Consider the following 25,967-nt stretch of genomic DNA (forward strand, 5'->3'; position numbering starts at 1 on the left):
TTTATTCTTATTATTGAAGTTCTCACTAAAAGAAATATGTCTTTACACTCATGTCTTAATTATCCTTAGGAAAGTTTATACTTAAAAACTACAGAACTTCTGGGAGTAAAACAGCACAGAATAAAAAAATACCACTACTTCCCGATGCATCAGAAATGATGACAGAAGTGAAATAATGACAGAAGTGAAAGCAAGACATCTATTTGAATTTCAGATCTTTCATCACACATCTAGATAACATTGCCATTTTCTTGAAGGCAACAGTCCAAATAAAGATTGAGACAGTTACAGACATCCTTCAGAAAAACAAAATCTTTCTTCTTTCACTTCATGCCTACAGAGCTACAGACTCTGATAGCTCTACTGAACAGAAAAACAGGTAAACACATCAGCCCTGTAAAAGTGAGGAAAACTTGCAGAAAGGGCCCATGGAAGATAAGAATCTACTTAAAAGCTCATCTTAAACCCCATTTTTTAATTTGAGAAGTTAAAAATACTGTTTTTAAAACTATGCAGGTAAAGTACTACAAAGCTTCCTGCATGTAAAATTATTAAATATATATAAATAAACCAATGAAAATGTTAATAATTTCCATGTAACATAATTACAAGGTTTTCTTCATCAATATGCATTTTCCCCTCAGCTGTATTTAGAAATCTTTTTATAATTATGTTAGCTTGTTATCTCTTGACAGCACTATTTGGCAAGTTTTTTGCAAGAAAGCTGGGGCAATGAGAAAAGCTAATCACCAAATTCACACAAATATCAAGCTTCAGTCCAAACCAGTACATCTTCAATTAATAACCATACCTGAAAATCCCCAGAGAAGCTGTTGGGCTAGAATATAATCAAATTCATTTTTAGAAAATATCCTGTGAACTACATCTTAATACACCAAGTACAGAAACAGTTACTAACTAGACAAATACAGTTCACATTTTAGGAGAGTAAAAGTCAGATCTGTTTGTCTTTGAACAACACAATAAAAACAATTGCATCCCATCTCAAAGAAATAATATAAAAAGTTTCTCTTTCAGCCATTGTAGCAGAAATATCTATGATGTAATTTCTACAGCTATGTAAATAAAATCTTTGACAGATTAAGATTTCTAAACCTGCCAAAACCCCCCCTAATACTTATTATTTATAGTAACATACAAATTTTATGATAGTGCAGTTGTACAATTATGCAGAACCATTGAGTGAAGAATAGTTTAGGAAGAGGGAGAATGAAAAGTAAGACACCTGAATCTTGAAAAGGATTATATAATAGTATTTAATAATTCTGAGAACATTTAGAAGGATATTTGCCAAATTTATTTACAAAAATATGTTCTTCTAATGAATGGGAGGCGTACTACCAAGAACAAGTCCCTAGACAAATATCATCCAAATTGCCAGAATAAAAGAGAGACTTAAATGCAATAAAAAGGAAGACTTAAATTTCCCCAGTAACTAAAAGGAGTAGAAATACTTCATTGCAGTTCTGGGACTAAGCCTGGAAGGGAAGGAATGTCCTAGAACTCAGCAAGGGACTGGTTTAATAACATACAGGGGTTTTTCTGTTTCTGTCACCTCAGAACAGTGTTTTCTGTTTAAGATGTATTCAAGCATATCTGTATTTTGTTTTGGTTGTTTTGCTGTTTTTTTAATTTAAGCCTGCCTTTAGACTGCTTTGTGACGTTCACTCAGAGGAAATTGTCTAGGAAAGTACATTTCAAAAATCAGCTCAAGGTTTCATCACACAGAACAGGCATTTTTCAATACTAATGTTGCTGTCTTACATGAAACCTTCATCCATCTAACCTCACTGAGGTTGTCTTGATACCTATATATATCCATTCCTTAAAAGGATATATATATATATATATATATATTAAACAGTAGCTGCTTTTGGTTCTATACTAGATCATGAATACTCCCTGTCTGGAAACACAATTTAAAGTAATCATTACTTTCAACTTTACATCCTGTTTAAAAATAGTACAGAGGGAAATTAACAGTAGAGGAAAAAAAAAATTAAGCATATTCTAATGCATTTACAGACACAGCATCCATCATCTAATATGCTGATAGGACTTCGAAAATTCTACTTTTTTAAATAAGGTTTTTCTTTGTAATAATTTCAAACTTGATGGCCTTCATATTCAATTAAAGTCACAGATTTAATATATTCAATACATTTTATATTAAATATTTACCTGTTTTACTCTATGCAAAAAGTTACTAAATTATTTTAATTTTTTCATAGGTTGCTATAGTTTAAAAATTTATCATCTTGCCTCAGGATTACCTTATTTTTCTTTTGTGTTTGATAAAGAAGGAATGATCAAAACATGGAAAAAGGAGGAGCTTTAGAACTCAAAGAGAATAATAAAGAGGAAAGATTTAAATTTTTGAAGGGGAAAAAAGGTCAAAACATAGAAGAAACAGAGACTAAATGACTGAAGATCATAATAAAGCATATAAAGAAAAGCAAATCAAGGCTGTGAATAACGATATTCTACATCTAGTTCTAACATCTTCAGTCTAAGAAATAATTCTGATGAATCAAGTAATTTTTTAAAAAAAACTCTTTTCCTGAAAAGTACATTTTTTAGACATTGAAGAACCACTTTCATTTGAATAGTATTAGTATATGGCGAACTAACAAGTGGCTTGATTTGTGAATTGTATTTACATGAAAATATTTCTGAGATTTAGGCTTCAAATTTATCAATAAAATGGTAAACACAAGGGTGGAAAGGTAAGTGCAGATAAACTCTGAGAAGAATAGATACCAGAAAAAAAATTTATTGTGAAGACAGTTAGACATATCTTATCTATAGATAAAACCAACTCCATCACCATGTCTTTTGATCATGATTGGGAGTATTTCAGTAGGTCCACACTGACATAACCATAAACCATGAATTAAGAATCAGGAAACACATGATGCAATTATTTGATCTACAGTATGCTTGAGGCTAGATACTTAAACTGATTTAACCTGGTTTAAAACAAATGTACTGATCACCTGCAATTGTGAGTTAAAAGATGATCCACAGTACTAAAACCATGACACAGCTATTGTATATGCAAATACTATAAATATAAAACAGAATTAAGACTGTCTTAGGTGGAAGAATATTATTTGAATAAAATTCTTCATCCTTGAATACATTTTGCTAAATTTTATCACAAATTTTCATTCTTCTTCCTTTGCCTTTTTGTTCATTTGTGTCATTTCAATTCAAAGAAGTCTATCACATCTTAATGTTTTTTTTTTTAGATTACTGTCTTATTTATGGGAACTCAACTTCAAGAGACATTACTTTAAACTTGGGGTTAGAGCTAGTTTGAACCATTTAAAGTTCTGTAAGAAAATATAAAAGACACATTACCTCGGCTTTTGGCGGCTTCTTTCAAAGCAGCAAGGACTTCAGGCTTCAGGTCATCAGAGAGTAACCTTCCCTCCAGGCCAGGAAAGAGTGATCTAGCACACCATGAAAAAAGAGAACAGTAATTTTAAAAAAGTCTCCACACTTAAGCAAAGCCTCATTTATTTGTGTTACTGTATGGACATCACCAGCATGGTAATCATCATGGTAGAACAGAGTAGCATGCAAAGCAATCATGTGCCTATGCAGACTAGGGCTTTCAGTGGGTATTTTCTGACAAATTAAAAAGTTATACATGTAGAAGCAGAGAGTAGTAAGAAAGTATTTTTTCCAACTATTTTTCAAAGCAGGTCTAAGGAAGTTTTCTTTGATAGCAAAACTAGGATTAAAAAACCCCTTTCACCTATTTGTTCTCTAACAAAAAAAAAAAAAAGAAAAAGAGTTAAAATAGCAGCTACCATTCTATGTCTTTTAGAATTCTGCTTGAAAAGTTTACATAAAATACAACACATAATTCTGGAATGTCACACAGACCTGTGGATTTGAAAAGCTCTACAGATTTTAGAAGACCTGCAGTCAATGCTTAAAATTATTTTGCCAAGGGTCAGTCTCATCCTCCCCTTTTCTTACTTCGGCATTAAAACTAAATTGGCTTTCACGGTTTTGGTCTTTGTGAAATCAAAAATAAATATCCAGTTTAATTCTGATTGCGGGTGTGTTCATTAGACAAACAAACATAGAATCTTGTTCTTCCACAGTCAGTAAAAAGAAAATTTCAAAGAGCTTATTTTACCTTCTTAGCAGGCTCCAAATTTGAATAAGAACCAATCTCCTGAACTGAAAGGGTTCTGAAACATCTAACATACATAATTTATCATACTTAAAACATTAGAATTAAAGATACTTGATGTAGGCAAGGATAGAGGCAAAGAAGGCATTACTATTTGAAACTCCTGTTTCATCACCACTAGCAAGGAGATTTATGCCTGTTATAATATGCTTTTGTATCAGTTTTACAAGACTAATCAAACCAGTGGTGCATGAACTGAATAAGAAATACTAGTATCCTTAAGTTTCAAAAAAAGTATCTTATGACTAGTCTGAAGCAGGGCACTAATTTGTTATTCTCATCATGGGAATGTTTTCTATATTAGTATGCTGGCTGAACTTCTGGAAGGATTAACAAAATGAAAGAAGAACAAAAGATAAATAATCTCACAGTAGATGCTAAAAAACTTTTTTTTTTAGAAAAAGACACTAGAATCATAGGCTCCAAGTAGCTTTAATCCCCGATAAATAACTTTAATTGTTTAGAACAAGAAAAGATTATGGGTCTTTGATTATGGGTTTAAATTTATGGAGTTCCTGGAGTGGGTCCAGCAGAGGGCTACAAAGATGATGAAGGCATTGGAGTATCTCTCTTATGAGGAAAGGCTGAGGGAGCTGGGCCTGGTCAGCCTTGAGAGGAGACAGCTGAGAGGGAATCTCATCCATGTCCACATGCATCTGAAGGGAGGGTGTCATGAGGGTGGAGCCAGGCTCTTTTTTTGTGGTGCCAAGGATTCAGGCAATAGGACAAGAGGCAATGGGCAGAAACTGATGCACAGAAAGTTCCAGCTGAGTATGAGGAAGAACTTCATTGTGCAATGACCAACTATTGGAATGAGTACTGATTGCCCGGAGAGGCTGTGGAGCCTTCCTCACTAGAGAGACACAAGAACCATCTAGACATAACCCCGTGCCACGTGCTCTCGGATGGCTCTGCTTGAGCAGGGAGGTTGGACCAGATGACCCCCTGTGGTCCCTTCCAATCTGACCCATTCTGTGATTCTGTTTAGAATACAGCAAAAAAAGACCAGCAGCAGGCTTGAAGATATGTAAAGCGTTTTCTAGAAACATGGGAAGAAAAGTTAGTTGCATCCAACTGCTTTTCTTTAAGATTGGCTGTCTGTATGTATAATCAAAACACAATTTACATAAGGACCTCACTTGAAGCACTTTTTACCTTAATAATTCCTATATGGCACACTCCAATCCACCTCTTCTTCCCTTTTAAACTGTCCACAGAGCAGTAAAAGCAAAAAAACCTATGCCAAGTGTCACATTCTCTCAAGCTGAGGGTCTGGAAATTAGTGGAATTCAAAGACAAAGGAGAAGGAGGGCTCATTGGAATCATGCATAGGGGTAGCACTTTGTAAGAGGAAACATCAAATGTGTCTGAGCAACTTCAAGCCTTATGTCTTTAAGCATTGTGTGCAGAATGGTCCAGATTTAGCAAGTATTTAATACATGCATTATCCAGTGCAGACATAAAAAGCAGTAGTCACACTTTCTCCCCAGTGACCCCAAGCTCATTCATTCCAGCTAGCCTGCCCTTTGCTATCCCCTCCCCACTGTCAGTGCAAGCTCTGTTGGCTGATGAAATGAGAACCAAACTGGAGCACTGATGCAGCTGGGAAATAAGCAAGGGAATAAAACTAATTGGAGAGGGACTGGAGAGAACAAAGGGAGAGCAGATGCAAAAGACAGCTCATCGTAGTATCTGCTTATTCCTGAGACCAGTTTTTAGCACTACCTCACTGAAATTAAGTGTTGTGATAAAAATAAAAGCCAGACATTATCTCAAGGCTTAAGTTTAATAAAAGACCTTAGCATTACCTAATTTAATGAACTTCCTAGTATGCATAATGCTAATCTCCTTGTATTTGTAATTCCAAAAACAAAATGAACTGGAAATGTACCCTAAGGTATTCTCTTAAAGCATAGACTACACAGTTCTTTTATAAAGGGTTAATGACAAATGGGTGTCAAACTTTTCAAATGAGGCATATGCACACAGACATATACATATCTACAGAAAACTGAGTTCTATCTATGCCTTATTTCATCTCAACACAGGCAGCTGCATACCTTGTTTGTTGATAAGCAAAGGAGTCTGAAGCTCTGTTTTAACGCAAATTTAAAAAAAAAAGAAAACCCTGACAAACCCCCTCCCCACAGTATTACAAATATTAAGCATACCTGGGATATTCTTCTGAGGTTATGTAAACTACATCCTGTTCTGACACAGATGAGGAAAAAGGAATAAAATTCCCATTCTGTAAAGGCAAAAGCTCCAATCCAATCAGTTCACTGTAAACTCCATCAGAAAGCACAAATTCTAAAAGATGAAGCTTTTCTTCAGCAGGTCCACTGTGCCCAGATTTCCTTAGGGCTTGCCGCACTACAGCAGGAGTCACTTTTTTCACATCTTTAGCAGTAGAAAGAGTAAGATGCACAGCACTAGCAATATTTGCTGGTACCTTAGCAATCTGCTTCCCTGAATTCTGGAGGTAGTTGAGAACAGACTGCGTGTACTCCAAACTCTCATCCATTTCAGAAAAGTGCACCTGTTCCACTTTTATCCACTGGTTACTCACTGAGTAAATAACTGTATGCTGGAGCAGGTCTTTAAAGAGAGGTACTACTATTGGTTTCCAGGGTACCCTGATTTTATTCTCATCAGGCCATAACCTATAAATTCTTTCAGGTGACAATGGAAAATCTGAATTCTTCTCAGTCTCCATCCGTTTGATAGCTTCCAAAATAAGGGTGGTATATGCCTTAGGCACTATATTTACCACAAGAAGGTCATTCCACAAAGCTGCTGGATCTCTCCATTGATCCAGCTCTCGCCATTTGATACTCCTCCTGTTGTCTGTGAGACCAAAAAAACCACTAACATGAACTGGAAGTCCAGTTTTGCTTTCTTCGCCGGGAGGCAAAGGCAGAAAACAAAATGCTCTTCCTGAAAAGTCTGCTACAGCTCCGTTTTCCTCCTCGTTAGTTGCTAAAGACATGGCTATTCCAATAGTAGGAACAAATTTCAAGTCATCAGCTAAACAATCCAGTTCTGTGCACATTCCTCGACCACCCACACAATTACACACTAACCAAGATGTCTTCTGTGCATCCTTAACGCTCTCATCTTCTACAACTATATTTACATGGTATGTCACACATGTTATGCTATTGCTTGGAACTCCCTTACAATACTGATTTATTGCAGTTCCCAGGATTTTGATAGAATTGGGTCTTTCGTGTTTCAAGGCCTTGTTCTCACTGGCAGTTACTCTAAAAACCAGCCTCTCTGTTCCATCAGCTTCCCGTACGTGCAATGAAACATCCTGAACACTCTTCAGGAAAAGCAACACTGTGTCTGCATCTGCTCTGAAGGATTCAAACAGCTCCAAGACCTTCTGTTTGTCATAAACATTGCTGCTCAGCTGGGAAGGCTGCAGACGAAGTGGAAAACGAAAAAATGTACCAGGAAAGTTTCCATTCTTAAAGGTTTCCTTAGTGCTGCCAAATACACCAATGAAAGGTGCAAATTGGTCCGTAAGTTCATTTATTTCCTTGCTATCTTCTTTTAGATTCCAACACTGGCCTGACTCATGAGGTCCAAAGAGGGTTTGATGGGGATCAAGCATTCCAATCTGGTCACCACTGAAGATGCTAGGGACATCTGTATCCATAAAAAACAACAATTACTATTAATCCTAAAACAACATACTTTAAAAATACGGTGCTGAGGAACAATTTTTTTAAAGGCAAGAATACAATATTCTAAAACTGTGATGAACTGAGTACAATCGCCAGGGAAATGGCTGAGTCACCATCCCTGGAGGTATTGAAAAGACATGAAGACGTGACCCTTAGGGATATGGCTTAGTGGACTTGGTACCATTAGGCTTATGGTTGGATTCAATGTTCTTAAAGGTCTTTTCCAACCAACATGATTCTGTGATTCTGATAACATAATTCAGTGCTTACTAACAGGGAAGAAACAAGCATACACCTATTCTGCAGCTGAATATATAAATACTCATTCAACCATTTGAATGAGTATTGTTCTAGCCGACAGTGAGCAACAGGAAGTTGCTTTCAACTTCCTTCATGTACATACTTTTATATTTCCACTATTTTCAAGAAAAAAAACCCAACTCATTAATTTGCTACATGTGTATTCTACTAGATTCATACTTAGCAGATCTTGAAGACTGGCAGACAGTAATTCTATACACTTAAAAGCACAAATTCGCAGAATTATCAAACGACAGAATGTATTAATTTTATTAATGCTCAACTAGGTAAAACATTTTTTAAAATATTATGTGTCTTACAAATTCACTTGACAAGGTAACAATTTTTACCTTTTTTTTTTCCCTGAACTGTAATAACTGTGGAGACTGTGAGCATTATTTATGCTTCTTCTGTACCACAATAAAATATTCTGGGAGAATAAAAGATTTTACAGACTGAATATTAAGAGCTTGCAAAACAGCATGTACTATCTCCTTCAAGTGTAAATGTGCATATACCTCTATTACATATCTTTTCTAGCAATAAATAAAAATCACTACTATCCAAAGAACTGCAGAAGACTTTCAGTCTAGTGAAAAGAACTTTCACACTTCTACTGGGATACCTACCGTATATTATGAGCCTCTATAAAATGAGAAGCAGTTTATATCTGAAACAGCAGTGCAAAGGAATGTTTATGTAAAGGACTAAGAACATAATGATTTTAATAGAAATATCTTTTAAAACCTTCAAAATCAGGAAGGTACCTTACAGGATTAGAGAAAAACAGGAATGCTTCATAAGAAAATCTAGCCATGAACTAATTTTAAAACACACTATAGAGAAAATATTAAATATTTATGAATATCTAAAGTAATTTAACTATTTAAAACTTCAACGTTTTCTTTTTAAAACAACTACTAAGATTACCTGTTATATGATAAACTGAATTAAAGCCAATTCCAAATCTTCCAACTTTCAGGGGATCATCCTTCTTCCTGCTTCTTGCTATTTCCTGTATACCATGCCAGTCCTCAGGGGTGAAAATTGCATCATTATATGCATAAAATGCTGGCCCTATAATAAACAGGCAAGAGTTAAAGATGACAGAGAAGAAAACTATTTAATGTTTAAGATTTCTAGGAAACGAACTCACAGACCTGAGGAAGCATTTCTTTGAAGTATATGCATGTGCAAATTTTATGGGGAAGCTATGACTCTAAGCTGACATCAAATTATGCCTGGTAATAAAAAAAAATGCAAAATGCAAAAGCAAAAGCAATGAGATTAATTTACCTCTGTAAATGGTACTTAGATTTATATTCTGATGTGTTATTTAATTCTTACATCCTCATTTTAAAAGAATGATTCTGAAAAACTGAACAAAAAGCAGAAAAGAACAAAACTTCTGAAAGAAGTGTAATGTGGCACAAGGCTTAAACTCAATCTGTTCAGACTATCAAAAAGATGTTTGGGAAATGTACTAGTCACAGTCTGAAGATACCTCCACTGGAAGAGAATATAAGGCAAGATAAAACAATAACCTGTGTCTGGAAAGTAAGACAGGTAAGTTCATGTTAGAAGACATAATAAGGCTGATTAACAACTGAAAAAAAACTGGAAGAAAGAAGTAGTGGATCATCCATCACTGAAACTTCAAATCACAACTGAATGCCTTCTGGGATGACTATGCAAACTGATTTTAAAAGTAATACTAATAATAATTATTAAATACATAGCCATAGTAAATGATGTAAAAAACTAAAGTTTCAAGAAGCTGGACTTGCTGTACAGACAACGTGGAGCAAAGTTGCGTGTACAGTCAAGGGAAAAATGGGATGGGGAAGAAAACTGAACTGTCTGGAGAATGCTGAAATGTAAAGGGCACAGGTAATTTTTACTTTAAAAACTGGTGTGCTGGCTTGGGCTTCATGGTAGCTGGGGGCTGTGTTTTGGATTTGTGCTGGAGACAGTGACAATAACACAGCGCTCTTTTAGTTATCACTGAGCAGGACTTATGCAGAGCCAAGGCCTTTTCTACTTCTCATGTGGTCCAAACAGTGAGTGGGCTGGGGCTATTAAGGAGCTCAGAGGGAACATAGCCAGGACAGCTAACCCCAAACAACATGCATATTGAAAAGTAATGGCCAAATTTATTAAAACTAATACTTACCCTGATATTGTGCCATGTCCTTTGACCATAACGTTTCTGTTCCATACTGAGTTTCATCATATAGAAACCTAACCTCCGTGGCACCAGCATCTTCTGCATTCTGTATCAGTTCCTGAGGCAGAAAAAATAAATCAAAACAAAGTATAATGCAGTAATACATATTCTAGCAATGGCTTTTGAACTTAAACAGTAGAAAATAACAAACAAGAAAATTTCTCATGTATAACTGTTTTCGTATGTATGGTTTTATCCAGTTTACCTGCATGAGAATAAACATCCTTATAAACAAATATTCAGACAAATACTATAAACATGATTTGAATTTGGAGCTCAAATACCATACAAAAGCAGTCACAAATTTGAGAAATTAGCTACTAAACTATTACTACTATATTATCCTAAGAATCAGAACTGTAAAAGTCTCAAAACCAGGCAAATGTGAGAAGAGGAAAAAATAATTTTATATTTATCAAAGTGTACTGGGTAAGTCCTTACAAACAGTTGTCCAACAACAGTGAGGCACAAAGGGGTAATGCACAGCACTCTTCTTTACATCAACTGGATTAGGTTCAAGTTTACATTTCACAGTATGAACCAACCATTCCTGGGCCATGGTCCTCGTGCTTCTAACACCCCTGCAGCAAAGGGCTGCAATACAGTTCTGACCAGTAGCTCCCTAAGTCATGAACCAACAGAGCAGCATGAAATGAAACCCAAAGTCTGGAAAGAGGCTTATATTAAGACTGAGTATTTGTTAAATAGTAGTATCAGTGGTGAGAGCTACGGAAAGCTCAAATGTCAGTAAAGCAGTTCTGTAAACATGACCATCAATAAAATACGCCTATCCAGCCCTGCTTTCATCAACAGTAGACACGTAAGCGTGATTATAAATACCTAGGGGATTACAGCCTCACACAATAGTCTATTTACACTGAATCATCACAGTGTATCAGGGCTCCAGACACATAAACACATGTGTATGCTTATGTGGGTGTGCATAAGCAAGTGTTGTGGCTGAATTGAAAAGCAACGAAGATACATCACATGCAATGTATTCACATACTTTAATTTCATTCAGTTATACATAAAAGACTTGATAGCAAGATGAACTTCTACTTAAATAATGCATCAACTAGCAGCCAGTATTTCAGATTAGGTTGCATTCATCCTAGTGGAGACTAAAATAAGCTCACTGTTTTCTAATATCTGGTTCCAAAATTATAACCCTTTTATTTTGCAGGTTTTATTTTATATTACAGCATGTTATATTTTATATTACAGCATGTTCAGTCTATAATGCCTATTATATTGTCACTTCTACATTGTTTTGAAGTTTTATGAGATAGCAAGAAATACACCTACAGTTAAGCAAAAATAACAAATGTTTAAAGAATCTTTACAAGATATTTATATGCAGTTCTTCTTCTAAAAGAACAAGCATGACAGTCTTTCATGAAGACATAGTAAGATAGCCCAAAGTTTCCAGAAATATCAAATACTAAGTATGGCAATCACCATGAAGTCAGACTTGCATTCATGCTGTGGCACAAGGGGTTAACTGCTACATTCAGCTGTAACAGCATTGTATCTGAAGAATCAAACACTGAAATAAATTTTAAGGTAGCAGCAAAATTCCTGGTAGAAATGTCTCTCTAACAATCTCTAACAATCTGTTAACCCTAAATTGTAAACTATGAAAATAGCATAATTTCTCCTTTTAGATTTACCTATCTGATTTCTAAGAACTTTTCCTCATTTCTTCATGTTGGAATGAAAGTTTGGGTTTAAAATATTGAGGAAATTTTACCCTTCTTAATTCAAATGCATTTTACAGATGCAACTAGTACTGAGAAATATTAAAAATGTAAGCACCCCTCCTACATACAGACACTGCTCAGAACATACCCAGGAGGCAATTTGCCAAAACAGTTGAAGATATGCTTATCTTGGGCATTCCCACTAAGCATAATCAGCTTCTAGTTCCATGGTTGCAAACAAGACAACAGACATAAGGAACTGTCATCATCTGTCAACGTTTGTATTTGGGTGTTTTATATGTTTGTATGTATAGACAGATAAGATATATCTGTATCAAATCCCACTAGTTAGAACCTAGTATTCCCAAATACAAATAAAATTAAGTTCCTACCACCCATGTGATGAAGCATGCTGTATTAGAAGTTTAACATCCAACTAAGCACCCCAGATGCTCTTAAAAAAAAAATCAAACTGCCGTTTTTATACATTAGCATAGGAAGCTATGATAAATCACACAATTTATCTTCTACAGAGCAAAGTCAGAAATGTTTGTAGAAAAAAAAAAAAGAGACACAAAAACCCGCACAAAGCACAAAGCACACAGCTCACTTTACCATGTCCACAGAAATGGAAACATATATCTTCTGTAGTACAGTGAATATAAGATTAAACAACCGCAAGATTTGCTGGGAAGTGTTAAACTTCGGCATCATATCATGCATATTAAAAAACGGCTAAAAAAACTATTTATTGTCTACCTTAAGAATCTGTCCTCCCTCTGGATATCTTCTTAATATATCCTTTAGAAAATCAACAAGTGGCGGAGTTGTTTGTCCAAAACGACCTAAAAACAAACAAGTAAATAAAAAAAATAATGCTGCTATGCACTTAATTTCAGATTTAAAAAAAATACTAGACAATTACTGGAAACAATAATTTTTTAAAATTTACTTAGGGCCTATTATTCTAAAATCTTGTCTTTCCAGAATCAGCTGTGAAAATCCTACATGATAAATCTTTTCATAAAACAAGGTGAAATAGCAGTCTTGATGTTGAAGTCAATGAGCTGTTTCATATCTAGATGAAATAAATTTGGAGGCTAAGTCTTTGCAACAGTTATGCCACAATTCTAACTACTCGATGCTCAAAAGTAGCAATTTCTAAAGGACTACTGCTTTTTGAGTAGCAGGACAGTATTCCAGGGCAGCAGTGGCTCTAACTCTTTTACAGCCAGTGATGATCCCTACTGACAGCTACACATACAGGCAAAGTTTTTGGTTCTAGTGTACACTTCCTGTTCTGACATACTCTGGGCGTGGACCTGGTGCCAGCCTTGGCGTTGCCAGGGCCTAATGCTGGAGGGAAAAGAGTCCCAGCATTATGAACATCTGCTCCAAGAGAAAAAGTCTAACACAAAATGAAAGGTTCAATATTCTCCATTTTAAACTCCAGTCTGAGACTAAAGGGCAGCTCCCTAAACCAAACCTCTAAAACATGTGCTTCCAACAAATAGCAATGATACAATCCTCACAAGGAAAACAGACCCTAATGATGCCCCATCCAAAGTTTCCTTTTAAAATTGTTAACAAGCAATTATTCTCTCCCTCTCTTCTGCATATACATGCAGAAGCACACAGATTCAAACCCAGAAATTATGTATATTCTGGAATAAAACACTAAGATAAAAAAGCAAAATGGAAAAAAGGGGACAAATAAGAGTTCTATTTGCTGAGAAAGCATCAAGTAAAAACATCAAGTATTTTGCTTTTAAAATTTTCTTGGGTCACTTTATTTAAGGTAATTTAATAGCATCAATGAAAAAATAAGCAAGCAATTGCAATGGACAGCTGAATGTGTGAAGTATTTCATAACTTCTGTTATATTTGCAGTATGCAGAAGTATATGAAAGTCAATATGCCATATGCATACCTCCAAAATAAGGTGAACTGATCAACAGACATTACCTAAAATGAAGAAACTGATCTTCTCTAAGTTGGACAGGCAGGTGGAAGTGTTTAAACAACACATGTCATTCACCATGGGAACCATGACAAAAACAGACAAATAACTTTTAAGTGATAGGAATGAAGATAGAGTTTATTCTCAGAGCAGAGCTCTGTGTACATCACAACAATTACTCTGGCTTTAGGGCATTATTTACTGCATCCGGTGAAAGGCTAAACTGATTTTTCCTCAGTATTAGACCTGGTCATATTTAACACAAAACTGGTACCATGAATTTAAAGGAGAAACTTGTTCTACTATAAGAGCAGTCAAGCACTTAGGAGCCCAGAAAGTCTGTGAAGTCTCCCTGCTCTTTCCAAGCTCAACCAGATCAACCCTCAAGTGACCCAGACTGACCTCAGAGCTGCCCACACTCTAAGCATAGGCTGGAGTAAAAACCTCCTCATGTCCCTTCCAACATGAATTATTTTTTGATCATATGAAAAGATCATGCCTTATTTGATAGACCACAGCAATGAATGAACACAAAGGGAACATGGATAATCCTCAGAGTACTTTGGCAACCCATGTGCTTGGTCCTACTGACCATGCACTTCCAAGTTAGAAATTCAGGGCAATTCTTGATTCACCTGCTGTAAGGAAAAATCTCTGAACTAGAAGACTCCAGAATGAACCCAGAAGGCTGATACTGAAGCCTTCAAATGTTTTAAATTGACTTACCTCAGAACTGTGGGCCTGGAAAAGTTAAGCACTTTTCTCTTTCCCATGAAAGATTTCTTAGGGCCACTACACTTTATTCTCTATATACTTGCATGGTGGAAAATAAGATTCTCTTTATTTAGTCTACCACAGTCTACACACAGCAAAATATTAGAGCAAGCAGTCAAGAATGACAGAAAGAAAATGTTTGATGTCAGAACCATGAGGTCATAGAAATGAGCATGAAAAGAACAAGTGACAAACCAAGGACTTACATGAAAAATAATCGCTTCCCATTTAAAGATAAAAATTTCAGCTAACTCCATATTGCATCAGAAAATGCTTTGAGCTTCCAGTTTATAAACAGAGACAAATATTTTCCATACCTCCTCCTTGCAACCCTTTTGGCTGAAGCTCTAGAAAAACTTGATTTTGAGACTTCTGAAGATCCACAATCTTGATACCATCAGATAACTGAAGGAAAAAAATTAGACAGATCTTGGTCAGAAGTTTCAGTTTAATAATAACAGGACAAAACAAATCAGGTGGAAAAAATGCCTATAAAAGCATTCTAAGAGCAAGCCACGGCCTCTTGTTTTTACAATTGAAAAAGTTTTGTATTCAGAGAAGTTCTGGAAGCATAAAACTAAAGCAGTTATTGTTCTAAGGTGCATACCCACAAAAAAAATTTAACATATAAAGCAAGTAGATAGTCTGTACACTCCACAAGTACATCTGGGTATGCAATTTCAAAGGGGGCTTAAATTAGGCAATAGCAGCTCAAAGCAGCTGGCAAGACACTGTGTAGAGACAAAAATCTGTCAGAGAAACACCCCTGAAGAATCTGACGGCCTCATCCCCCATTACCTCTACATGCAGACCCATCACAGCATGATCAAGGTTGAAAGGACCACTGAAAGTCACCTAATCCAACCTCCAGTGCCTCACCAGGAACATCACAGAGAAACTGAGGCAAACTAAGCAACACATTCCTTAGCAGCCAATGGGGAAACTGTTAGGTATTCATAGCACATAAAGATTTTGTTGCAGTTCTGGTTTCATGTGATGTGTCTCATTCATATACCAAGTGCTGCTAGAAGACTCATATATGACCCATGTTATCCTGCACACAACAACACATGCAGATTTAGAAGGTCACTGTACTAATTAGAAACTAGATTAAAATATTATTATGTGAAATGATATTATTACATTAGTCTCAGTTTGTAGTAGATTTTGGGACTGCTTCCTCACTTTGATGGGTAAAAAATAATCACTAGAAAGCAGTTGGTGTTTACACAGACAGAGATGCTTACAATCGAACTACATTTAACAAAAGACAGCCCTAGTCCAGAGTATGTAATCATTATTTAACATCATTAGTAAGAAAAAACTTACATTCTTTTTTACTTTTATCAGTTTTGAATAGTGATTAAAACAACAAAAATACTGTACTTGAGTTGAACTTTCTCAAGACGTAAAATTGGGTTATAAGTATCCTGAAACCACTAAAATATAAAGAAATACACAGAATGCTGAAAGCCATCACCAAGCATTAAAGGGATAGAGTAACCAAATATTCTAAGGTAGGGTTTTTGTATCAAGACACCACTAGAAACTTAGACATTGAATAGATCCAAATAAATAGTTTAATACAGTAAGGAGCTATGAGAGAAAAAGATACTGGACTTTACTTAACATCTATCAATTGCACATAACAGTTCTAATAGAAAAAAATTATTCACATATTAATATTCTACTACTCAAATTTAAAATCATTTGATCCCAATAAACAGGAGTTCAAAAGTTTATAAAGGATTTTCAAATTTGCTACAGTACAGAATAATTATTCCCATATATATTCTAGTGTATTACATTAAAAAAAACCCAAACAAACAGAACAGCAATTACAGTCTGCTTACTGACTGTTCCCTGCAAAAGATAAGTTTTCTGTGGCAGGCAGATCTTTGCTTCCAGGCAAATTTTAGAAAGTGATACAGAGTTTGTCCTCCAAAAAGGGAAGGCCTGGTGAGAACAAAATCAAGGGCACACAAAAAAAGATAAACTACACGGGCAGTTTGCTTCAAACTCAAGCCCTCAAAGCCAACTTGTGCTGCCCAGGTTCTTAAAAGCTTCCTAAGCAATACAAGCAACACGTCTGTCTTTCCTTGTCTCATAGAATGGTTTGGGTTGGAATGGGACATTTGAAGGCCATGTAGTTCAACTCCCCCTCCTACCATCGCCATGAACAGGAATTAGATCAGGTCTCTCAAAGCTCCATCCAACCTGATTATCAACATTTCCAGTCATGGGGAATCCACAGCTTCTCTTGGCAACTTGTTTCAGTATCTTATCACCCTCATCCTAAAAAATTTCTTCCTTGTGCCCAATCTAAACTTACCTTTTATTGTTTAAAGCCATTGTCCCTTGTCCTGTCACTCCAGGCCTTGACAGAAAGTATCCTTCCATCTTTCTTATAAGCCCCCATTATATTTAGAAAGGCCACAATAAGGTTTCCCCAGAGCCCTCTCTTCTCTACACCTTTGCAAATCCCCTTTCCCTAATTAACACGAACTTCCAACCTCCTCTCTCCCCTTCTTGCCTCTATTCATCCCACCCCACCAGGTCTCCAGGTTCCCATCTCCCAAGAGCACAGCTAGAAGCGCAGGAAGCAGTACTGAAAGACTGACACCATGCCTTCAACAGAGCAAGGTCATTCATTCATTCATTCGACTCTCTCCTGTTCCCAGACCTCAATTTTCAACTTGTCACTTTCATCTCACTGTGATGTCAACTCTGCTCTTGAAACTGGCCAGAAAGGCAGGAGGGCAGAACAAACACATCAGCACTCTCCGGTGAATTTCTGCTCTCCCCAACAACTCCCCAGGGAAATTAAGATAAAACACACGGAGAACTTCAGGGAAAGAAAGAAAGAAACAAACAAACAAACAAACAAAAAAAAAGTACACAAAAACTCGGATGATAAAAGCTGGCACTATCAAGAGCGGTGTGAGGGTCGCCCAAACAACCTGCGTGCTTCCCACGGGAGAAACACCTAAGGACACGGACACACCGCGCTGCCCACGCACGACACAGAGCATCCGGGTGGGGACTTCCCGCGGCCCCGCGGAGGTTCCGCCGCCCCGCCGGCCCTCACCTCTCTGCCGCGGTGCCACAGGCGCTGCTGGGCGGGGGGCGGCCCGGCCTCCGCCTCGATCCGCCTCTTCACGTCCCGCACGGCCGCGGACGGCGGCAGCTCGAAGGTCCTGCAGCCCAGGCAGTCATTGAGGACGGTCACCCGGGCCAGCCTGCGGCAACACGACAGACACCAAATGAGAAAAGGCTCGCCGCTTGTTTCCCCCTCGGGCACCGCGGAGGCCGGAGGCAGGCGCCGGAGCCGCAGGGAGCAGCGATGGGCGGGCGCCCGTCCCGCTCTCCGAGGGGAAGGAGCGAAGCCGATCCCGCAGCCTCCCCGCCCGGCCCGGCCCGGCCCGGCCCGCACTCACATCCCGCCGCCGGCGCGCACAAAGGACCGCTACTCGCCCCGCCGGCGGCGCTCCCCACACGGGGAAGGGGTGGGGCAGAGCCGCGCCGCCCGGAGGCCCGCGGAGGAGGAGGCGGAGGAGGAGGCGGGAGCGGTGGAAGTGCCGCCCTAAGAGCACCGCCAGTGGCTGCGGAGGTGCGGCCGGGCCGGGCGGCTCCTCCGCCTAGGCGCACGGAGGCGTTTCCCGGCTCCCCGCGGCCCGGTGTCCCTGGGCCCTCGGGAGAGAGAGCCTGGTCTCTTGGGGCGAGGCAGAGGCTGCAGCTTCGCATGTACGACCTGAGCCGTGACTGAGGGTGAGATCTAGAGATGGTACCGCAGGCACAGCCCTCCTTCAGGGAGGCACGCTGGTGTTCCACGTAATTCACAGCATTCCGTCACCACCGTATGGAGCACACATAGTTACAGCTGATAAACTTCATTCTTTCTCAAGGATGCAAAGCACAGAAGGAAACATACCTTTTCTGCACTCTGTCGGGGAGCCTGCCAAAGGTCATACATCCTGCCCTATCTCAAAAGGGTGTGTGCTAAGTCCTCATATCTTTCAAGACTTAAGGAAAGTGCTCTCACTCCTGAAAGGTTGAGCCTTAGCCTGCCTGTGGTCCCAATAAGTTGAGGGGGCACTTGGAGAACCTAATGGAGGAGGCCAGCAGAAAGGCCACAGATCATGTACAAAGTTCTGCGCCTGGGACCATGAGCTGTGCATCAATGAGGGGCTGGACAGCAGCCCTGCTTCAAAGGAGATGAGGGATACCAGGGATACCAGGCTTTCCAAATTAAGGAAAGTCTACTCAGTGCAGATGAAGGTACTGTGACCAAGAACACAGTGGCGATTTGGGCTTGCTTTGTTCCCCAGCAGAGGATTACTGACATTGTCAGGGGCTCAAAGCACATGACCTACAAGGAGTATATGAGGGGAGCTGGGCTCCTGAGTTTAGTCTGAGGATGAGGAGACTATAGGGTGCAGTATGGTAACATCCTGCATGTCCCTGAAGGGCAGTTTCAAAGGCCGGGAGCTGAGCTCTTCTTAGTAGTGCAAGACTTACAAGGGGCAATGGCAACAAACTAGCTTGGGAGGTTCATGTGAAACAGCAGGAAAAACCCTGTCCCTAGGAGGAGTTGTCTAGAGGTACATGATTGACCTGAACCAATACTGATCCTCCTGCTTTGACCAAAAATATGGACTACAGGCCTCCAGCCAACAGTCCCACTTCATTGCAACAAGTTCTCAATTCCAATCCATGACCAAACTAAAAACATTTAAGACCTTACTCAGCAGCAGGGAGCTAAAACTGATGCTTAACAGCCAAAGGCAACAGAGTTTCTGTGGAAGGCAAAAAAGACACAACAAACCTTTACAGAAAGCTATCAAGTTAAGAAAAAAAAATAAATAAGCCCACTAAAATTGATGGAAGGCTAAAAAAACTGCAAAGATCAGGTGGATCAGGATCCAGCCTACTGTCTAAGTAGGTACAACAACTGATTTTATTCATCACTAATATTTGTATATTGAATTCTACAGGATTATAAGAAACTGCTGGAAATAATGTGGATCTGATCATACTTTCACCAGAAATAATTCAAAGCAAGAAATAATAACATAAACAAGATGTCTCTGTTGTCTTTGGTTTAGGACTTTGTTCATTTTTCTATCATTTTCTATAATTTTGTCCTTTTAACTTCCCATTTTGTTACATCCCCTTCAGAGTTCTTCATAACAGAATTTTTCCTACTATGTCCAAAAGAATGAGAAGGCTGCTTTCTAATCTCTTAATGTTTATCTTGTTATGTCTTAATACCTGCAGAAAGGACACAAATGAGGGTGGCTAGGCAAAATGGAAGGAGTTGATACCCAATGCAGTTCCATCCATATTAGCTACTATATTACGCTCCAGACCTTGGTGAACCACTAAGCCACATTGGCAAAATCAAATTCTTCTTCTTTTCTGGGGATCACAGGAGTGATTTATCATCTTATGAAGCATACACAAGTGTTTGAATGGGACCCTGGAGAGGAACAAAATTATCTCAAGTAACAGCCATCTCTCCTTGTGAAACTTCTCAAGTTGTGGGACACATACAGGGCCATGGACCATCCTGCTATCAGTGCCAGGCTGAAGTTCCCCAACCTATGCCACATCACGTGACAATACTCACAAATTATGTCCTGTGATGATTTAACATTAATGTTAGAGGAAAAACACTTTGAGTACCACAGACTCTGTCTAGTATGTAACCTCTTAGTAACAGGGCAGAGTTGGGAAGAACTGGTAATACAGAAATGGAACCTTTCAAGGTTCTGGACAAAGGAGTTGGACTCTTGAGCTATTGGAAGCTAGCCATGCCTGTTCTCAAAAATCAGATCCCCTTACTTTTACTTCATGTCTAACTAAAAATATCCTAGAAAATGATGAGACAGAAATCACAGTGACTGACTAAAAAAAAAAAAAGTACATGTTCCAACTTGCAGATTTTTGCAACCACAAAAATAAATATTAAAATCTCATCCATTTAAAAAGAGAACTTGGAACCTGGGTAATCCTAGAAAATTTCAAGGTATCTTGTACAAATTTGTTATGCAGAGCTACAAAAATTATTTTACATGACAATGTTAAAAAAAACCCATATGACTTTAACAGCAAGGAAGTTTTTGACTACCCATGGTAATAAAAAAAAAAAATTTAGATATAAAAGGCTTATGTCTGATTTAAGAGTTTTTAAATATTATATATAGAATTTCCTATGCTAACAATTTTATAACCACTTTTCCAAGCCGAACAGCACTTAGATTTAAAAAAACATATGGAAAATTCTCCTGTGGCTATAAATAAATTCTATTTGGTTCAGAATGAAGTTATATAAGCCATAGAAGAAAGGACATGCAATTAAAAAAATATTTTTTAAAAATGTAACCATCTCTACAACATTAAATTATTTTTATAAAATGAAAGCCATCTTCACAGTAACATTTCCTTGAAGACAGAAAATTCTGCATTGCAGAACCACCTCATATTTCCAAAATAAGACTGCAGAAAAAAGCAGAAAAAAGATGGGTGCAAGTCCCTTCCATCCTGTCAGTGTGATTAAAAATATGGAATGGAGTCTACAAAGGGATGTATGGTGTGATAAGAAACAGACACGACTAGGTCACTCCTGCCAGAGGAAAACCGCTGCAGCACAGCAGCTTCCAGCAGAGCAAGTAACATTCTGCAGTGCTGGCAGGCAAGGAGCAGTGACTCAACAACTTCATCTGGGTTTGAGACACTGCACACCAAACTTACAGCAAAGCCTTCTTTGACACAGCAAACACTGACCTTCATTCTTAGATCAATGCCTTAAATGTTACTAACAGATGTTTTAAACATTGTGCTGTATGTATTTCCCAGCAGTCAGAGATAACAGATTGCATTGGTCCATAGTCACTGCCAGGAGCTTGCTATACCCTTGCTTACTAATGCCTTTTCAAGAAGTTTGAAAATAAGCCTACCATTTGTTGATGACACATGTGCTAGTCATTGGCAAGCCACCCCTTACTGTACAGTTTCTGTTTCATTTGAATAGCTCCACTAACAGAAAACATCTAATTTTTCCTCTAGCTACAGTTCTATCTAGTACAAATGGTCAAAAAAAAAAAAAACCAACCCCAACTTATGGCATATGAAGTGTTTGATTCAAACAAATATCTCATTTTTCCTCAGATCTATTACACAAATTGGATATTTTGATAAAACTATTTATTTTAGATTGGTGTAGTGAGTTTAAAGAAATACTCCTGCTTTGCAACCCTCATGTGAAACCATTATTAGCAGTTTCTTAGCAAAATATCTACATGACCAGAGCTTAGTCAAACATTGAAGAACTGAAGTATTAACTTATTCATTTTTCAAGCTGACGTGTTTCTAAAAGTCAAATATAAACAGAACAGGATACTTTTGAATAGTACTAGAAATGAGCAAAGCCTTTAAGGGCACAGAGACCAGGAACAGATATTTATTTTCATCTAATGATTTTGATCTCTCTGTGATTTGCTTTAAAAGTGAGTTTCCTCATGGCACTAAGCAAATTCCAATGGAAAATAGTTTAAAAACTTATAAAAGTTGTTTCAGTTTATTCTTTGCAAATAAGGAGCAAAGCAAGAAGGCAAAAATAAATTACAAGATTTCAAAATCTCAAATGCTGAAGTAAAATTTCCTCTTTGACTCACCTTTTAGAAAATACCACTTTAAGCTAAGTCCTTGAGGAGACAACTCAACTATAGAGCAGTAACCATTACTCCACAAACTTGAATTGCTGAGAATTACAGTTTTCGATTCCAGATGGTACAAATAACAAAATACCAGTACAAAATGTTTGACATTTCAAATTATGCAAAAGATTAAACCAACTGATAAAAATAGACTCCTCAATTACTCTTCAGGGATGCAATAAGAGGGACGACAGTATTGCAAGAGCTGCTGTTGGCATACAATATTTAATAAGCAATATGTTAAACTACTGGTGGTATTTTCTTTTGGCCTTTGGTGCCAATAAAAGGGCCAGATTTAGAACCTCCACTTTAACCTTGAAACATCAAAAAAGCAGAGCCTGAATTTGCAAATTGATTCCAGGATCTAATGTAGGGTCCTAAACACCTTCATTAATGCAGGCCTAGGGGTTTTCCTCTGTTTAGGACACAGATTCATCAGGTTATCAAAGCTGGGGTTTTTCCATACTACCTTAAGACATTTTTCCTATTTTAATTTCGGAGTTAATGAAGCTACTATCTTTCCACTAAGGAAAATCAACTCATTAACTAAAATGGTTCTGACTACACATGCATTAAAGTTTTTAAGTAGTATTTACTGATCTCTGTTTTCGCTGAATACTACATCTAATAATGCTTCAAAGTTTCATAACATTTTCTAGGCATCAGTAAACAGAGTCCTTTGTATTTAGAGAAAACTAGAATACAAAATAGAAGGAAATACAAGACAAGTACTTTTAATAATTGTGAAAAACCACAACTTCAAGCACTTCTGCAACTGTCTCTTCATCAGATAGTGGATGATATCCAGCAATATCCTTCCAGATAATCCTAGCTCTTTTCCACCTCTATATCAGCTCTGTCTCATTCATAACACAATTCCATAGAGAAATACAAGCTACAATTTATGCTTCAGAAAACAGAAGGACAGGTGGCACAGAAGAAACATGAGACACATGTAAAGCTATAAAGAGGAAGAGAGGAAAAGCGGAAGAAAGCACACAGGTCATCCTCTTCTGGGTAAACACAGAGAAGTGAAAAAATCCTCAGAGATGCCCAGATGTAGAAGATTTGCATTAGAAGGACCTAGTTAACTAACCTACAAAAAAAGAGAGATTCAAACCCCCAAATTTTCTATCCCACAGTCACCTGGCAAAGGAAATATATAACTTCCACGAGTTTTCACAGAATTACCCAGGGAGCCAGTGGAACACACCCTGGAAGAGTAGTCAGCTATTGCTTACAACCACTGTCTAACACAGTGCAAAACCTTCTTAACACACAGGAAAAAAGCAGAGGCTGTACCTTAAAGAACTGCACATCAAGGGGGATTCTGCAGATTGCAAGGCTGAGGGTGGAAGCTGTTTTCTTCCTGCAGGCCCACTGACAGCAAATAAGAACACTTCTAATTACAGCTTTATGTTTTGTAACTTGCAACAAGTAAACACTTATTAACTTTGTTTAGACACTTGCTTTGCATTTTAGCTGTTGGCAAGTTTATACATTCACCCCAGTGAAACAATCTGTTGAATTCAGTGTTAGGCAAGCGCAGGAAGGAAAATGTCACTTGTTTACAAAAAGTGCTATAGTGAATGGAGACTGTAAATTGAAAGTTAGACTATGAACCCTTTAAGCACAGGAGTTTTTTCAAGTGGTTCTCATTAATTTCATGGAGACAATTCATAAGCAAATGCAGCAGAACCTGGCACCTATAGAATATTTCGTAATTTAAGAAAATAATTTCACCTTTAAAAATAGCAATTTTGTACAAACACCAGCCAAGCTTCAGATTTCTTTAAGTTACTGACCATGGATATTTGAACAAGAACATGCCAGCCTAACAATAAATATTTTCAGAAGTTTTTTTGCTTGGTTGGTGTTTTTTTACCTGTTCTTATCCTTGATCTCCATTGTCTTTTTTTCTTTGATATCTTCTTGATAGGAACATGAAGCAGATATTTGATTTATAAATTAGAAAGTTAGTTTTTAATCCTTTTTGCTTATCATCTCTTCAGTGGACACCAGAAAGCCCAAGCATATGAAAGTCAATTCAGTATTCGGTCCATCCTTTTTCTGCCCAAGATATCTCTGTGCATCACCATTTGCTACTTCTCCAGTTTTCTTTTAAAGACACTTGCTTAATTGTTCACAGAAGTTCCTTCTCTTATAATCAAGAACAGATCTCAGAAAGCAAGGAGGTCTTGTTCAGTTTCTTTAATATAGCCTGAATTCAGGCCGTATTCTTGTGCAATTGATTTCTATTTATCTTCTAGAAAAGGCATGGAATTCTGGAAGCTGCTCTTTCTGCTTTGTCTTCCCTTTTTTCTGGAAGCAGGCACAGTTGGAACAGTATTAGTGAAGTCCAAAGTCTAACATGTCTTCTCCGTCACACCTGATCAAAGATACTTCTTAACATCAGCTCAGGAGTTCTGGAAGAAGGGACACAAGGGAAAAAGGGGAGGGTCATTAATGCAGTAAGAGTTGAGCTGAAGGGTATGAAAAAGCCATTTCCTTTGAGGGCATAGTTGCAGTTACCAGTATGGAGTGAGTCATGATACTAATTATAAACTGCCTTGTGCACTGCTTGTAGGCACTCGGAGGGAGAGCTGACACAGAGCAGTGAGCTTTCCTGCTTCTCCTCCAATTTAATACCATACAGTCAGCTTGGTGACAAACACACAGAGCTATAAGTATGCTGACTGGATGGGTGTCATGGCTTAATGCCAGCTGGCAAGCAAGCACCCAGCAGCTGCTCAGTCTCTCCCCGGTGGGATGGGGAGCAGAACCAGGGGAAAAGGTAAAATCTGTGGGTTGAGATAAGAACAGCTTAAAAATTGAAAATATTATCATTAATACTAATAAGAATGAAGCAATTGCAATGAAAAAAAAAATACAACAAAAAGAGAGCCAGAAATAATACCCAAGAAAGAAAAGTGATGCACAAAACAATTGCTTACCACCCACTGACCAATGCCCAGCTCATCCCTGAGCAGAGATCCATCCCTCTTGGCCAATACATCCCATTTTATATAGTCAGCCTGACATTCTAAGGTCTTCAGTCCCTTTGGGCTTAGCTGTCCTAGCTCTGTTCCCTCCCAGTTTCTTGTGCAGCTCCTTGCTGTCAAAGCAGAGAAAACTGAAAAACATTGATCTAGAGTAAACACTACTGGGCATCAATGGCAACATCAGCAAGTTATCAACATTATTCTCATACTGAATTCAAAACCACAGTGCTGTACCAGCTACTAGGAAGAAAATTAACTCTATCCCAGCCAAAACCAGTACAACTGGCAACTGTTCTAGGATATATATTCCTCTATGCTGGATATTACAGTCTGGATATAAAACTATGCCACCAAGGAAAA

General features: G+C 37.9%; 1 protein-coding gene across 1 annotated transcript in view; it reads right to left on the bottom strand.

Moving 5' to 3' along the window:
* Positions 1-18,400, bottom strand: part of SACS (sacsin molecular chaperone) — a 33,566-nt gene extending 15,166 nt beyond the window's left edge. Inside the window, exons 1-8 of the mRNA XM_050980733.1 lie at positions 18,325-18,400; positions 17,976-18,126; positions 15,205-15,292; positions 12,913-12,998; positions 10,397-10,508; positions 9,154-9,300; positions 6,403-7,885; positions 3,385-3,476 (exon numbers count right to left, since the gene is read on the bottom strand). Of these exons, the coding sequence (XP_050836690.1) occupies positions 3,385-3,476; positions 6,403-7,885; positions 9,154-9,300; positions 10,397-10,508; positions 12,913-12,998; positions 15,205-15,292; positions 17,976-18,126; positions 18,325-18,326 (2,161 nt within the window). The 5' untranslated portion in view covers positions 18,327-18,400. The remainder of the gene's footprint in view (positions 1-3,384; positions 3,477-6,402; positions 7,886-9,153; positions 9,301-10,396; positions 10,509-12,912; positions 12,999-15,204; positions 15,293-17,975; positions 18,127-18,324) is intronic.
* Positions 18,401-25,967: the final 7,567 nt, after the last annotated feature.

The sequence above is a fragment of the Serinus canaria genome, chromosome 1 (genome assembly GCF_022539315.1).
Source record: "Serinus canaria isolate serCan28SL12 chromosome 1, serCan2020, whole genome shotgun sequence".
Classification (NCBI taxonomy): domain Eukaryota; kingdom Metazoa; phylum Chordata; class Aves; order Passeriformes; family Fringillidae; genus Serinus; species Serinus canaria.